At 39.6% G+C, this 15,105-nt stretch overlaps 1 protein-coding gene across 4 annotated transcripts; it reads left to right on the forward strand.

The window, feature by feature from the left end:
* Nucleotides 1–1,069: 1,069 nt before the first annotated feature.
* LOC113412743 (uncharacterized) lies at nucleotides 1,070–14,948 on the forward strand. Of its 4 annotated transcripts, none has more exons than XM_087948179.1 (7): nucleotides 1,070–1,364; nucleotides 3,083–4,303; nucleotides 9,497–10,378; nucleotides 11,197–11,258; nucleotides 12,976–13,143; nucleotides 13,788–13,945; nucleotides 14,672–14,948. In XM_087948179.1, the coding sequence occupies exons 2-7, from the start codon at nucleotides 3,084–3,086 to the stop codon at nucleotides 14,909–14,911; spliced, it is 2,730 nt and encodes a 909-aa protein (XP_087804305.1). In that variant the 5' UTR covers nucleotides 1,070–1,364; nucleotide 3,083; the 3' UTR covers nucleotides 14,912–14,948. The 4 variants fall into 4 exon arrangements, with proteins under 4 accessions (XP_087804305.1, XP_087804297.1, XP_087804315.1 ...); XM_087948171.1 differs by having other exon boundaries at nucleotides 1,079–1,683; nucleotides 11,197–11,291; XM_087948189.1 differs by having other exon boundaries at nucleotides 1,079–1,683.
* Nucleotides 14,949–15,105: the final 157 nt, after the last annotated feature.

Consider the following 15,105-nt stretch of genomic DNA (forward strand, 5'->3'; position numbering starts at 1 on the left):
CACTGTGAAGCAGTATGTAGGCTTAAGTGCTAGTGTTATTGCTAAAAGTTTGGGTCCTTCCCATCACCATTCTCTGCTTCAAGTTTATTTATTTTATTTATTTATTTATTTATTTGATTTGCCAATTGTTTACAAGATAATAAGTATAAATGTATACATAGTTGTGAATACATGAAATGGTTACATATAAGAAAAATAAAAGAATAAGAGAAACAATAGGACAGGGACGGTAGGCACGTTGGTGCGCTTATGCACGCCCCCTACAGACCTCTTAGGAAAGGGGTGAGGTCAATAGTAGACAGTCTAAGGTTAAAGTTTTTGGGGTTTCGGTCCTCCTTTTGAAGAACAACCAATTATAGCGTAACTACAGAGAAGGAACACGATGACATGTGAATTACAACACTGAAATACCACAATGTAATATTTGAATCTGGTGTTATTGGAACAAAAGTACACTATTGGATGTTGTGTGGACATTATCCTCATTTGTTATGGATGGAACTGTCCAACTTTCTTTTCAAACTGTTTTTGAACAGGGTTTTTCCCCCAAACTGTTTTTAACTGTTCTTTTTTTCTTTTCCTTTCCCTTTTTTTTTTTGCAGGAAGTCCTGTGGAATGTTATTTTTAATTTGCCATCCAACTAATGGCAAAAACAACATTTTGACAGCCATATGGTATAAATCTTAAGCACAGAAATGCAAAAGTATGGGCCATCAAATCCAGCAGGATTTATATCAGAAGAGACATGGGCCAAAACTATATGATGTGGCTTAGAGCTATTTCTCTATGCACAAGGATGGAACAAAGAAGCTTTCGGAAGGAAGCAGAAATTTACTTTAGGTGGGGATAAATCTCAGTGCATCCTAGTGTGGCCCGACGCTGCTTGTTTACTCTCTGTTTCTTTCTTTTTTCATCTGTCTCTCTCACCGAGTTTTCTAGGGTCCATGGTGCACTTCCATCAGCCTCGGGAAAACGAGGAAAACAACGCTACAAAGCGAAAGACGACACAGCGCGCATGCGAGGTTCCAAAAGAATGCACCGCTCTTCCTAAATTCTTCCTTTCTCCAGCAGGTGGCGCGAGCGAGCACACTAAGTGTTTCGCTAAAGATGGCTTCTGAGGCTTCCTTGCCCACCAGAAAGATGGCGGGCCGCTCCGGCTCAACGGCATACCATCGATGACGGCGAGGAGGGGGACGTGCTCCAAACTCCCAAGCACGCCTTCCCTTATTCCGTGGGGAGACCCTCGGTCCCGGGGCTGTGCCTCTATGGTGGCCGCCGAAATCGCTTTGACAGCTGAGGCTTAAGGGACGCCTGCGCGAGAATTCGGCTTGTCTCCCCGTTTCGACCCCGCCCCGCCTGAGCAGGTCAGTCGAACCTCCCGGATTAGAGGCGCTCCGGCACATCGTTCCGATTGATATTTGCGGGAAACAAGCTGGGTGGGAAGACGGACTACAGCCTCTTCGTTTGCCCGCGACCGGGCAAGGGCTATGCGCTGCCTAGAAACAGGTCTTGTCACTCAAGGCTGCTGCACGACCTTTTTAACCATCTGAAACACTGTCTGGTCCTAATGCAACCAGCCTTGTGGTTGACCGTGGCGACCTCTTCGGGTGGCAAGTAAAAGCCAGGCAGCTTTTCCCCCCAACTTGCTGCTTTCCAGTGAGTTTCCAGGACTATACTATACAGGTAATCCTCCACTATAGGAAACAGTTCATTTAGTGACCGTTCGAAATTACACCGGCACTGAAAAAAGTGAATCATGACCATGTTTCACACTTATGACCATTGCAGCATTTCGCCATGGTCACGTGATTTACATTCAGATGCTTGACACCTGGTTCATGTTTATGACAGTTGCAGTGTCCCGGTGTCATGTGATCGTATTCTGACATTCCCCAGTCAGCATGGTTGAAAGCAAAGTCAATGGGGAAGCCACATTCACTTAACAACTGCATAGATTCACTTAACAAATGTGGCAAGAAAAGACGTAAAATGGAACAAGACTCACTGAACAAATTTCTTACTTAGCAACATAAATTCTGGGCTCAATTGTGGTCGTAAGTCAAGGACTGCCTGTATTGTAGCGCCCTTATCATCAGTCAGCAAGGAGTAGGGGACATATCTGGAGGATATGGTTAGGAGAACCAACCGAAGATCTGAAAATGGGGCCAGAGAAAATTGCCTGGAAAGCATTCAAGGATGTCATTCAGAATTTTCTTGGCAACCATAGAACACCAAACTACATTCAGCTGGTTGACAAACTTCTTGCAACATGCAAAATCATTAAGTGCAACATGTAACTGCAGATTAATTTGCTGCATTCACACTTGGATTTCTTTCCCGAAAAATCTAGGTGCACTCATTGAGGAAAATGGTGAAAGGTTTTGCCAAGACATTGGTGCTATGAAAAAATGGTATTCAGGGTAACAGGAAACTGTCAGTGCTGGCTGATGGTTGTTGGACACTGTGGAGAGATGCATTGGGCATCAAGTACAAATGAAAATCAGCTGCAAAACACTTCTAGCCCTGTTGAACTCATGCAGTTTGTTGGAAACATTACATAATTAAATATGTAGTCATTAAAAGTTAATATCATGTTTCTGAAGATTCCTATACTATGCAGTCATTCTGAATTTATATTTGTGTTCAGATTGAAGGGCTATGAATATCATAATCACCTAAAGTTTTTCAGGAAGCAAAACATTTGAAATAAATTGCCATCTAGTATTTACAGAGATTAGAATTATATATGCATCACCTTCATGTTTTTATTTTTTATATGCTGGTTGTCAAAGAGTCATCCTTTCAGCTTTACACAATTCACAATTGTAGAGGACAGAGACTAGAATATAATGCAACATAAGTATAAGCACGGATGGTATTGTAGCCTTTGAATTAAATGAGACTTTTTCTCAGTTAATCTACCATCATCTATCTGGCCAGTGATTGTAAGAGTTTTAAGTACTGAAAACTTGTATAAGTCCTTAGTGAGAATGTGAAAGAACTGACATTAAACTGATTTGGATGAGAAGGGTAATTTATGCAAGCTGATGAAATGTTCTCAACTCTTATTTCCATTTAATAGGATGGAAAAAAAGAAAATTTTAATGAAATCTAGTGTTGCTGCCTCCAACCTCCTGAGAACATTACATTCTCTCTATCAATATGGACATTTTTGTGATGTTACAGTATACACAGACCAGCTGGGTATCCAACAAGAATTTTATGTCCACAAAGCTGTTTTAGCAGCTTCTAGCAATTACTTTAAAAGCCTTTTTCTCAATAATGAAATGAATAACGTCAAAAGTTGCACAGTGACCCTCCAGGACATTCCTGCTGAAGAATTTGTCTCATTCCTCAAGTTTGTCTACACTGCAGAGTTAGAAATTGAAGTGGACAGGCTGCACCAGATCAAGGAGCTCGCTAAGAGACTTGAATGCCAAGATCTGCTTGACGTTTTTGAAGAAGTGAAGGCTGTAGGTGGAAACTTGGAACCAAGTGTGCATTTGAAAAAAAAGGAAGGTGTTAGATTGCCTGGGAATCGAACAGAACTTGGAGGAGAAAAAGCACAGCGTGATTTATCTCATGTTTTGGCTGCTGCACTGATGAAGAATCATTTGGGGAAAAGAATGAACCGTTCAAAACCAACCACCAATTTTGATGATATTAAAAATAAACGTATAAGCCCTAAGGAAGATAGGATGGTGAGTTGTAATTCCAAAGATGAATCAACAACGACATCTAAGCATATCAGTGAGGCTGACTGTCCTTCAATAAACGAAGAAGCCCACATCGCTTTAAGCAGAACATTGCCGGACCAAAACGATGAAAGTAGTTTGATGCTTTCTAAGGCCAAACTCAGAAAGTCAACCCGCAATATACCAAAAGCCTTGCCAAGTGACAAGTGTAATTGTTTATTCCATTTTACCGAACAGTACCAATCGCATATTGATCTGGAGCATAGCACAAGCTTGGGAATTAAGCATAGCTGCAATATATGTAGCCAACTCTTTCCCAATTGTCACAATCTAAGGCAACACAGGCGCTCTCTGCACAGCCGACAGCGGAACTTCCCCTGTTTGCTCTGTGAGAAAAAGTTTCAGTGCCAGAAGGATATCAGTGCTCATATACTCACGGTTCATGAAAAGAAGCAGCATCCTCAGCAATGCCCCTACTGTGACAAAGTCATCAGCTCCAAGTGTGGCCTGACAGTTCACATACGAACCCACACAGGGGAGAAGCCTTATAAGTGTCAGTGCTGCTCAGCCAGTTTTGCTCAGAGGTCAGCCTTTAATACTCACGTAAGGTAAATCCTTTTTTAAAAAAAAATACATAAAAGGTAAGACAACAGTACCAAAGAGAAGTTGGCTTGTGAGCTTTTTAGCTTTTGATTTTGTAGCAGAGTGCTCAGCCATAATGGAGCTGGTGGTGTGGTTTTGGTTTACTGTGGGATTTTTTTGTATACATTTTATTGAAAATTGATAAAGAACATAAAAACTAACCCAGAGTAATCAAGTTATTTGTAGGATGACTAAGGAAGTAAGGAAGAGTATAAGGAAGCAAAGAAAAAGAAAAGGAAAAAAGGTAAAAAGAAACAGAAACAGAAAAACCTCCCATTTTTTTTCTGCAGCAAATATAAGCAGAATTACAATATTAGCTCTTACTCTTAACAAACTCACTTTTTTTCTATTATCCAGTTTTTTCTAATCATAAAAACCACAAATAATGCATACATTTTTTATGTTTTATGCAAAAAGTCTACAAGTAGTTTCCAGTCAGCCATAAATACAGATACTGTTTTTTTCTGTGATCAAAGAAGTTAATTTAGTCATCTCTACAAGTTCCATCATTGTCAACAACCATTCCTCCATTGTGGGTAATGTCATTTTTTCCCCCCATTTCTAAGTAATTAAGAGTCTTGCTGCTGGTATCTTATATAAAACAAAAGTTCCATGTTTTTTTAAAATTGCCTGTCCATTAGTCCCAAAAGAAAAATCTCTGATTTCAGTTGTACTTTAACCTTTAACACTTTCTGGATTAATGTGTGTATTTATTATAGCCATTTGTTTTAGCTTTTTGCATGTCCACCAAATATGGTAAAATATCCCTTCAATGTGTTTGCATTTCCAGCGGAGATTCAAAGTACTGTTATATATTCTAGAAGTTTCTGTCTATAATGATATATCATTTTGTTAAAATTCTCTTTGAGGCTAGAACATAAAATACAGCCAATCTCCAACCTACAACCAGTCACTTTGCAACTGTTCAAAGTTACAGCGGACACCCTTCCCCCAAAGTTACGTACAAACCAGTCTCCAAATTTTGGCTGCTGTAGTAACTTCTCCCTCATTCCTCCCACTTGGCCCTACACCCTCCTCCTCACCCAATGTCACCCATCACACAGTTATCTTTTGAAGATCTCTGTGGTTCAGGTTTGGGAGCCAAAGCAAGCCACTTTATTGCTGGGCTGTGTGGCGCAATACTGGAAGTGGTTCCCATGAGTGGCCATCCCCTTTACAAATGTGATGGCTGTTTTGGGGATTATACCGCACAGCCCAGCTATGGCGGGTTTTGCTTTTCTTTTCTTAATGCAACTTCTGCATGTTCTGCAGCGTTTATATTATATCAAATAACCTTGTGAGAAGCCCCACACACACACAACCGTAGAGAACGAAATATATTAAAAGAAGCAGAGTATTATTTTTCCCCTAAATGAGAAGAGGAGAAACATATTCTTAACAAAGGCAAAGGGTTTTGCCAGAAAATTTGTCCAAGCAATAGAAGCCATATACAATAAACAGACAGCAAAGGTAATGATGGAGTGAGAACTTACAGATTTTATTAATATAAGAAAAGGCACAAGACAAGGATGTCCCCTATCTCCTTTGCTATTTGTATTGACTTTGGAAGTGTTGAATAGAAATATTAGAGATGATAAAAGCATAAAAGGAATGAAAATTAAAAAGGAAGAATTTAAACTGCAAGCTTTTGCTGACGACTTAGTCTTTATTTTGGAAGATCCATTAGAAACAGCTCCAAAGTTATTGGAAAAGATAGAAATATATGGTGAGGTGGCTGGTTTGAAAATAAATAAAGACAAAACAAAGATTTTGACAAAGAACATGCTACTGAGACAAAGAGAAGAACTGGCAGACCTGCTGAAAATCCAAGTTACGAATAAGGTTAAGTATCTGGGGATACATTTGACAGCAAGATGTAGCACATTAAAGGAGAATAATTATATTAAACTTAAACAACAGATAGCTATAGACTTGAAGAAATGGGAAAACTTGCAATTGTCATTAATAGGGAGAATTTCAACAATTAAGATGAATATTTTACCTAGAATCCTATTTCTCTTTCAAACAATACCAATTAGGCTCGGAAAAGACTATTTTGATGATTTAAATAAAATTATGTTGAAGTATATATGGCAAGGTAAGAAAGCGAGAATAAAGCTAAAGCTTTTGCAAGATGCTAGAATTAGAGGAGGTTTTGGTCTGCCTAATTGGGAATTGTACTATCAAGCTGCAAGTTTGATGTGGGTTAAGGAATGGATAACATTAAGAAAGTCTAGATTGTTGACATTAGAAGGTCATGACTTGCTGTTGGGTTGGCATGCTTTTTTATGGTATAAGGGAACTAAAACACAGGGTTATTTTAGAAGATCTGATTTGATTTGATTTGTCAATCGCTTACAAGATAATAGGAATAAATATAAACATGAGTAAGAATACAGAAAATAGGTACAAATAAATGGGAACAATAGGACAGGGACAGTATGCACAATTGTGCACTTATGCACACCCCTTACAGACCTCTTAGGAATTTGGTGAGGTCAATAGTGGATAGTTTAAGGTTAAAGGAGTGGGGGGTTGTCTTTTGGTTTGTAAAAGAAATGGCTTAAAAAAAATATTATGCCGTGTCAGGCACAAGCAACACACCCACATTTTAGGGTTCAAACTTGCTCCTTTATTACATTCTATTAGACAGGAATCTCACCAGATTGTCAGCCTCAGCCTGGGAACAGATAAATAAAGGTCTATGGAGCTTAAGGGTTCCAGAGGAACACAGTATATAATCCAGCAGCACTGAAATTATATTCAGCTAAGGCTTGCACACAATTATTCTTTGGTGCTCAGCTGGGATCTTACTCCTCTGGAACAGGTGCAGTTCCTAAGAGCCATTTTGTGTCTATCCAGAAAGATTGGGCCAATCTATTCCTAAGCATAGAGGCTCCAAATAAGCAACACAGTTAGGCAAGCCAGAGCTGACAAGATTAGCTCAAACACCTAGGACCATGATGGCGAACATACGGCACACGTGCCACAGGTAGCATGCAGAGCCATTTGTGCCTGCACACAAGCTGCAGGCAAACTTACTTCACTGGGCATGCGTGTGCTTCACAGCTGATTTTCGGCTGGTTTGAGGCCTTTTTCGGCCTCCCAAAGGCTTGAGGAAGGCTTCTGCAGGCTTTGCAGGCCGAAAACTAGCCCCGTTTCATCACTTCCTGTTGTTCCTAAAATACTGGTGCATTGTCTTCTGGGTGCTGGCACGTGAGTGTGAGGCCAAAAAGGTTAGCCACCACTGACCTAGGATTTCCCCTTTTGCCTGTAGAGCCAGCCATGACCCCATAGAAATCTGGCAATAGCCATTAAAATATTAAAGGACACGTTCTTACACAGGAATAGGCACCTCAAGGCCTACTTATCCCAACCCCATTTTGTCAGCCACCCCAGAAATATGATTGGACATCCAAATAAAGAGTCCTCTTTCCTGCAGCCACCCTCCATTTTATTTCCAGTATCTTTCTCCTGGACTGGAACCAGACCAGATTTTTCTTCCAACAACCTCTAATAAAGGCTTTGCTGGCATCCCAAACTATCCCCTTGTCAGCTCCTATATTTAAATTATTTTCCAAAAAATCCCTTCAATTTTTTTTTTTACAGTCCTGGACAACTTCATCTTTCTGTAACAATACTTCATTTAATCTCTATCTTTATTTTGAATACAACAAAACAGGAAGTCCTAAATCAGCATAATAAAAAAAGACAAGACCCTGCCTGTTTTTTCTCTCTCTCACTTTTAGTCCCTTTCAGTAACCTTCACTGCAGCAAAGCTCAGATTTTCATGGCATCTGAGCATCCAGAGTCTTATCTCTTGTTATGAAAACTCCACCAGTCACTTCAATTCTTTTAAAAATAACTAGTAACATTCTCATGCCAGGATGATCTTATTAGCTGGCTTAATGGAAAATTGTAGCAAGGCACTTTTATAAAAAGTAAAATTAAAAAATAGAGGGGAAAAAAGGCTGCCCTCCTGTCTGTTTTTGGAAAACATTCTTATATCTTCTCTTAGTTGAGCTATTAAATCAAAGTCTTGTGTTGTTTTTTGTCATCTCGGAAAGATTTAACTTACCACAAGGAGTATTACTTCTGTTGCAGAAACAAAATCTCTTTTCATCTATAATTAATTACTTTCCAAAGTGATTAAGTACTGTAGTGGGCGGGGGGGGGGGGAGTGGAGAAAGCATATAATGTCCATTTGGTTTCACTGTAGTTAGGAGCATAGATGGAGGTCCAGATCTCTCTGCAGCTCAACTCCTGAGCCAGATGTAGAAAACTTCCAGTTTTTGCAGTATCTCAGAAGAAATGGAGCACATGTGGTTTATTGTGATATCTTTCTTTAATCCAAGAAGATTGCAGTGACCAGAATCTCTTCTCAACTGTCCCAGCCAGCATTTATTCATCTGTGATGATTCTCCACACCTGGAGAGTATCAACTTGCCATTAATTCCCATCAGAAGTCCGGTTTTGGTTTCCTCTGTTGACTGAATCCAGTCAATGTGCAGGGGTGGGCTTCAAAAATTTTAGCAAAGGGTTCTCTGCCTGGTTGCTGGGTGGGCGTGGCCTAGTTGGCCTCCTGCACCATGATGGTGGGGGGCATTCTTGCCCTCCCCAGGCTCCGGAGGCTTTCCTTGATCCTCCAGGAGGGCAAAAACGGCCTCCCTGGGCTCCGGAGGCTCTCTGGAAGTTGAAAACAGACCCATTTCCGGTCTTCCTGAACTTCCGGGAGGCCCGTTTTTTGTCCTCCCTGAGCTTCTGCGCACACCCTGTACTTACTTGCATCCAAAACGGGCTGCATGGAGACTCCTTAGAAGGAAGGGGTGGGGTGGGTAGGACCAGCCAGGGGTAGGATTTGGGTGTTCTCCAAACTGCACAGAATCTTAGCTAGGGGCTCTCCCGAACCCATGCGAACCCCCAACAGCCCACCCTTGTCAACGTGCAACCTATGTGACAACCCCATTTGTAATTTTCAGAAGAGCCTGAGTGGATGGGGCTAAAGATTTTGAAACTCTTCATTTTGAGAGCTTGGGACAAAGTTATTGGGCAAAATCAGGCTGATGGCTCTCACTATGTGCAAAGGGCTTTAAAAAGTTTCTGTAAGGCTCAAAGTAGTATTTTCCTATCTACCTATAAATTCTTTTTTTCGCCAATAGAAAGATACATGAATCCAAGAAAGATGGGAAATGCATGCCAGCTTACTGGGCAATAGTTCCACCGGCAAAAAAAGTAGATGTGATAGATAATAGAATCAACAGGAGTAACAAAACACAACTCACAGTGCCAAATAATGATCTGCAAAAAGAAATACTTGGGAAAGCTACTCAGGAGCCTGAGGGAGAATCTAGTCGATCTCTTCCAGAGGAAGCACAATGTGGCAACCAATCAAACAAGAAGCTGGAACCGGGTACTGAAAATCATACTAAAAAGGGGGAAACTTGTAAACAAGGGACTGGGGATGTGAAAGGAAATGGAGAAAGAGTTTGTGAAGCAGGCGTATACAGCGATAAAGACAATGAGGCCTTCTCTTCAGATGACAATCACAACGAGGACTCAAATGATCGCGATCCCGAATGGGATATAAATTGCAAAAACAAAGTCATCCCAACATCTGCTTACATCATAACTTGTACCAAATGCACCGAGAAGTTTCCGTCACGGAGGAAATACGTCATCCACTGCAAAGAGATTCATCATTCCTTGCCCGGGAAAGTATATCAGTGTGATGTTTGCAACAAATCCTTTGCAAGTCACAACAGCTGGAAAGAGCACCGAGCCTGCGTTCACACAGAGGACAGGAAGTTTGCCTGCACCCTGTGCAATGCCACTTTTAAAAGGAAGAGGGATGTGAGGACTCACTTTGTGAGGAAGCATGAAGGGCGAGTGAAGCGGCCCCTCTGCTCTGTCTGTGGGAAAATCCTGAGCTCCAGAACAGCACTTGTCTTCCACATGAGGACCCACACAGGAGAGAAGCCATACCAGTGTGGCATTTGTGGCTCAAGTTTTGCTCAACCATCACAGCTCAAGATTCATACCAGGTCAGCTTCTACTACCACTTCCTTCTTCTCCCAACACGTTTGGTTTTAAAATGTTTATACCTATTTATTACAGAAATGGAATGTTTCCATTTATTTATTTTTTAAAGGCAGAGCCTTTAAATGTTACTTGCACATAGCCCTATGCTCAGCCCTTGAATCACAATCTGAACCAGGACAACAATTCTTTCCCCTTTTAATAGAATACTATTTCCTTGAATTGGTGATTTTTTTCCCCCTCTGTTGCTTCTCATAAGCTCTTAAAACAGGTAGAAAAATTAGGAATCTTTATTTTATCAGTCAAGGATTTCAACTCGAACGTTGCATCTACCTTCATTTTGCCCTAGTCAAGAGAGTTACATGATGAAGTATACCTGGATATGGCTGCTATAAAGTTACTACCTAATTGTAATTTTTAATTTGATAGAAAGCTAAATTATTAAATACATAGAGGACAATGAAATAAACTCTGTGGATTTAATTGGAATTCTATTTCACTACAATAAAATACAGTTTCATTTTAATTTAGTATTAGTTAAAATGGAATGAAACCACCTTTTTTTTGGGGGGGGGTGCTTGCTCTAAAAGTTTCCCAATCATCAGTTTAAAAATCCTTAAATGATATATGCCTCTGGAAAAAAAAACAAACCAGGAAATTATTTTGTCCAAATCGTTAAGTGGAGACAGCTTCTTTGTACCGAGTTGCTTTCTTGCAGACTTTTGGTTTGCAGTATAAGGTCTTAATGAACTCCTTGCAAAATTTGCAGTGAAATTTGGTTTTAAATAGCTTGGACAGCATTTCCATATTCCTCTGAATGCAGGTCACACACGGGTGAAAAGCCATATATCTGTGAGGACTGTGGGGCATCCTTTGCTGATAAAGGTAAACTTAATGGCCATAAGAGGACACATACAGGTAAGGCTTACATTAATTTCCTGAACATGAAAAAGGCCACATTTACTTACAAAGAAGGGATATCATACTCTTTTTTTAATGCGAAGAAAATCAGTACAGTAGTAAGGTATCTTGATTCAAGCAATTCAACCTGTTGTCTGATAGCCACATAGAGAATAATATGGGGATGACTGCATGTGTGCACACATTCCTGGTTTCCTGCTGCTTGCAGATGTGGGAAAATAGGGGTCAGTTCCCCATTGGAAAACCATTTTTGGGGCCAACTAGCTGGTCATGACAAGGTTCCCTACAGTTTCACGAATCTGCATATGTTGCTCACTCATTCTGCAATTTCAAGCGGTTACATTGCAACTTTGCATACTGTTACTCCAACAGCCCGCTGCATTGTAGATATCCTTCAAGAGAAAAGGAATGCTTAACTCTTCTCTGGAATGTCACCTTTTCTTTTTGCAGAATTTTAGGAGAAAAGAAGGAGTATGCTTAAGCTTCCTCTGTCCATCCCATGCTCTTGTTTTACAGAAGGAATCATTTGCAAAAAGAAACGTTTTTCAGATTATACTTATTCAGTATAATAGAAGACAAAAAAGTAGGAAGAGTACAGGTAGTCCTTGCTTATTGACATACTTTGTTTAATGGCCATTTTTAGTTATACAGTGTTAAAAAAAAAAGGCTTTGCAACCAATCCTTACATTTATGACCACTACAGTGTCCCATCATGCAATCACCATTTGGGCACTTTGCAACTGGCTTTTATAAAACTGGCTTTTATATAAAAAAAAAAATTAAGGTTGTGTTTTGCTTAATGACTATAGTGATTTGCTTAACAACTGAAGTGAGGGAAAGTGAGATGATAAACCTATCCTGGTTCTGTGATGCTTCATTTAGTAGCCATAAGTGCTGAGCAACAGAGTTGCCAGTCCCAATTGTAAGTGCTAAGTGAGAACTACAGGTAGTTGTTGACTTATGACCATAATTGAGCCCAGAATTATGGTTGTAAGTCATGCCAGTCATTAAGGCAGCTCATTACATGACTGCATCCTTTTTTTTTTTTGCATGGTTGTTAACTCCTTAGTCCATAATGGGTATTGCTGAAAACTGGCAAAAAATGTCATAAATTGCAGTCATGTGACTGGGGGGTGCTACAGACAGCTGTAAATGGAAGCTGGTTGTCAAGAGCCCAAAATGCAATCCCATAACCATGGGGGGAGGGGCAGGCCATGAGAACTTAAAATCTGTATCATAAATGGCTTTTTCAGGATCTGTCATAGCTTTGAATGGTTGCTAAGTGACCAATTGTATGTCAAGGACAACTTGTGTAATATGCAAGTATACAATATTACAAATAAGTCCTTGGGCATGTGGGATACAGCAAACTGACACAATTTTCAGATTCTTCATGGCTTTACAAGGTTTTTCAGTATTATAATCAGTAAAATTTATTATTTCTGAAAGGTTTTTAATAATCACGGGGAAGGAAAAGAACAATATATTAAGAAAAGCTTGAGAAAACATTATTTTGAAAATCTCCATTGGGTGATCCTGTTTGGATGATCCTGCCTTGGAATTGAAATATTCATTCAATTATCCCTTTTCTGTCCTCTATATAATGTTGCTTACCATAAAAGAGAATATAGTGATGGCTACAGTAGGTACATGTGTATGTATGTATGTATTTCCCTTACAGGAGAACGCCTCTTCAGATGTGATGTGTGTGGGAAACATTTTGCTACTAATGAATATTTAAAGTGTCACAAGCGTTGTCACATGGGAGCTAAGCCGTACAAGTGCGATGTGTGTGGGAAAACCTTTGGATTGAGAGCTTCATTAGCCCAACATAGTAATGTTCATGCAGGTACGGAAGAAAAGATGTATTGGAGAGATAGATATGCAAAACAGGTTTCTGGGGTTTGGTGTTCACAGTTACCATAAATCCTATCCATGTATCACATAAAGGAAACTAGGATCCCCATAGTTTCTCTATTTGTTTAAAAAATGACTTTCTATTCATTAATTGCACTTAAAATAATTTAGTTTGTAAGCCAAATATCTAAGCATCTATACAGAGGTGGCGCAGTGGTTAGAATGCAGTTGGCAACTCTAAAAAGACCATAGAAATATTTTCTAATTTCTAATTTCTAATTTAATTTAATTCTAATATTTTCTAATTCTGCTGACTGCCAGCAGTTCTATTCTCACCGGCTCAAGAACCTTCCATTCTTCCGAGGTTGGTAAAATGAGGACCCAGATTGTTAGGGGTAATAGGCTGACCCAATAAGCCACTTAGAGAGGACTGAAGCACTGTGAAGCGGTATATAAGTCTAAGTGCTATTGGTAAGTCCTATGCCAGTCCGATACATATGCAAGCATGATATAGTCTGTCTTCACCTCTGCAGGTTACAAAGGTCAAAAAGCAACATAGACATGTTTTAAAAAGTGACCTTAGGATTGGAAATAAACTAACATTGGTTTGTTTCTTCACATTCATTTTCTTTCCAGAGACTCCTCCTTATTTCTGCGAGCAGTGTGGAAAGACATTTACTCAGCAAGGAGCCCTAAGACGTCACCAGCGTATTCACACTGGAGAAAAGCCATACAAATGCAGGGCTTGTGAGAGAACCTTCACAGATATGTCTACCTTGAGGAGGCATGTATTGGTACGTTCAGTAGTTTGTGCTATAAATTTTCTCTGTGGGAATAGGTTGGTTTATGTCCTGAAGTCATTAAATAGTTCTCTTGCTGAGAGTTTTTTAAAAGCCGTGCTTAGCATTGTAGTCATCTATCATTCTTCTGTCATTTTGTGAATTGTGGCACAGCTGCTGAGGTAGGGAGGCAAAAGCAAAGGTACCTCTGCATGGGCAGAGAAAAATGGCAGAGCCCCATTGATTTCTGCCCTGATTCCTTATAATACAATTCTGAAATGCACAAGGACTACACAACTTTGGAAAGACGAAGGGCCAACAATACCCACATGGTGTGTGGTTTCAAAGCAGTTGCCTTGGGTTAGATCAATGTTTTTCACACTTGGCAACTTTAAAATATATGGACTTAAATCTCCCAGAATTCCCCAGACAGCATGCTAGGATTTGGCCCTCATATCTTAAAGTTGCACATATTGTTAGACTATTCAGTGTAGGAGAAAAAACTCTGTAGAAAGGGTAATAGACTTGTCTTACTGTATCTAAATAAAGAATGTAAAATCTTAAGTCACTGAACTGCGAATTCTTTATTTTAAAAATCAGCAAGCTAATAAATAAGAAACTGATCCAGATTTCATTTTTTAAAAGTTAATGACCCTATTTATGGAGGGTTTTTAAAAATATGTATGTTTGATAAGTCAAGTGAGACCTTGACTAATGAAGTATTTTTTTCTTCTGTAATAGGTCCATGATCGGAATGCTCATTGGAGAAGTTTCTTAATTGATCTTACTATCAAAAAGGATCATAACTGGTCCAAAATAGAGACTTTGTCTACTATTTGCATGGAAGAGAATTCTACTACAGTTTGGTCTGACTGCCAAGAAAAATGCTACACATCAGAAAACACAAATGTAAAAAAAGTGGAACAGATACCAGGCAGTAGTAATGTGAAAGAATCTGAACCTACCCTTATGCTTTTATAGCTATCAACAATTAAAGTTCAATATGGATATAAACTTCTCACATTGTTTCATTTTTTTTCTCTCGCATAGGAAGATTCTCCAAACGTCTGCAGGATTTACAGGTAGACATGGTATCAGCTTAGAATTTGATATGGAATGGTTTCTAAATGAGCTTTCTCTTAGCTGATGTTTTAAGGTGCTTTTGAGGACCAGAT

The sequence above is a fragment of the Notechis scutatus genome, chromosome 1 (genome assembly GCF_049901735.1).
Source record: "Notechis scutatus isolate UNSWTSFEM ecotype Mainland chromosome 1, rNotScu1.2, whole genome shotgun sequence".
Classification (NCBI taxonomy): Eukaryota; Metazoa; Chordata; class Lepidosauria; order Squamata; family Elapidae; genus Notechis; species Notechis scutatus.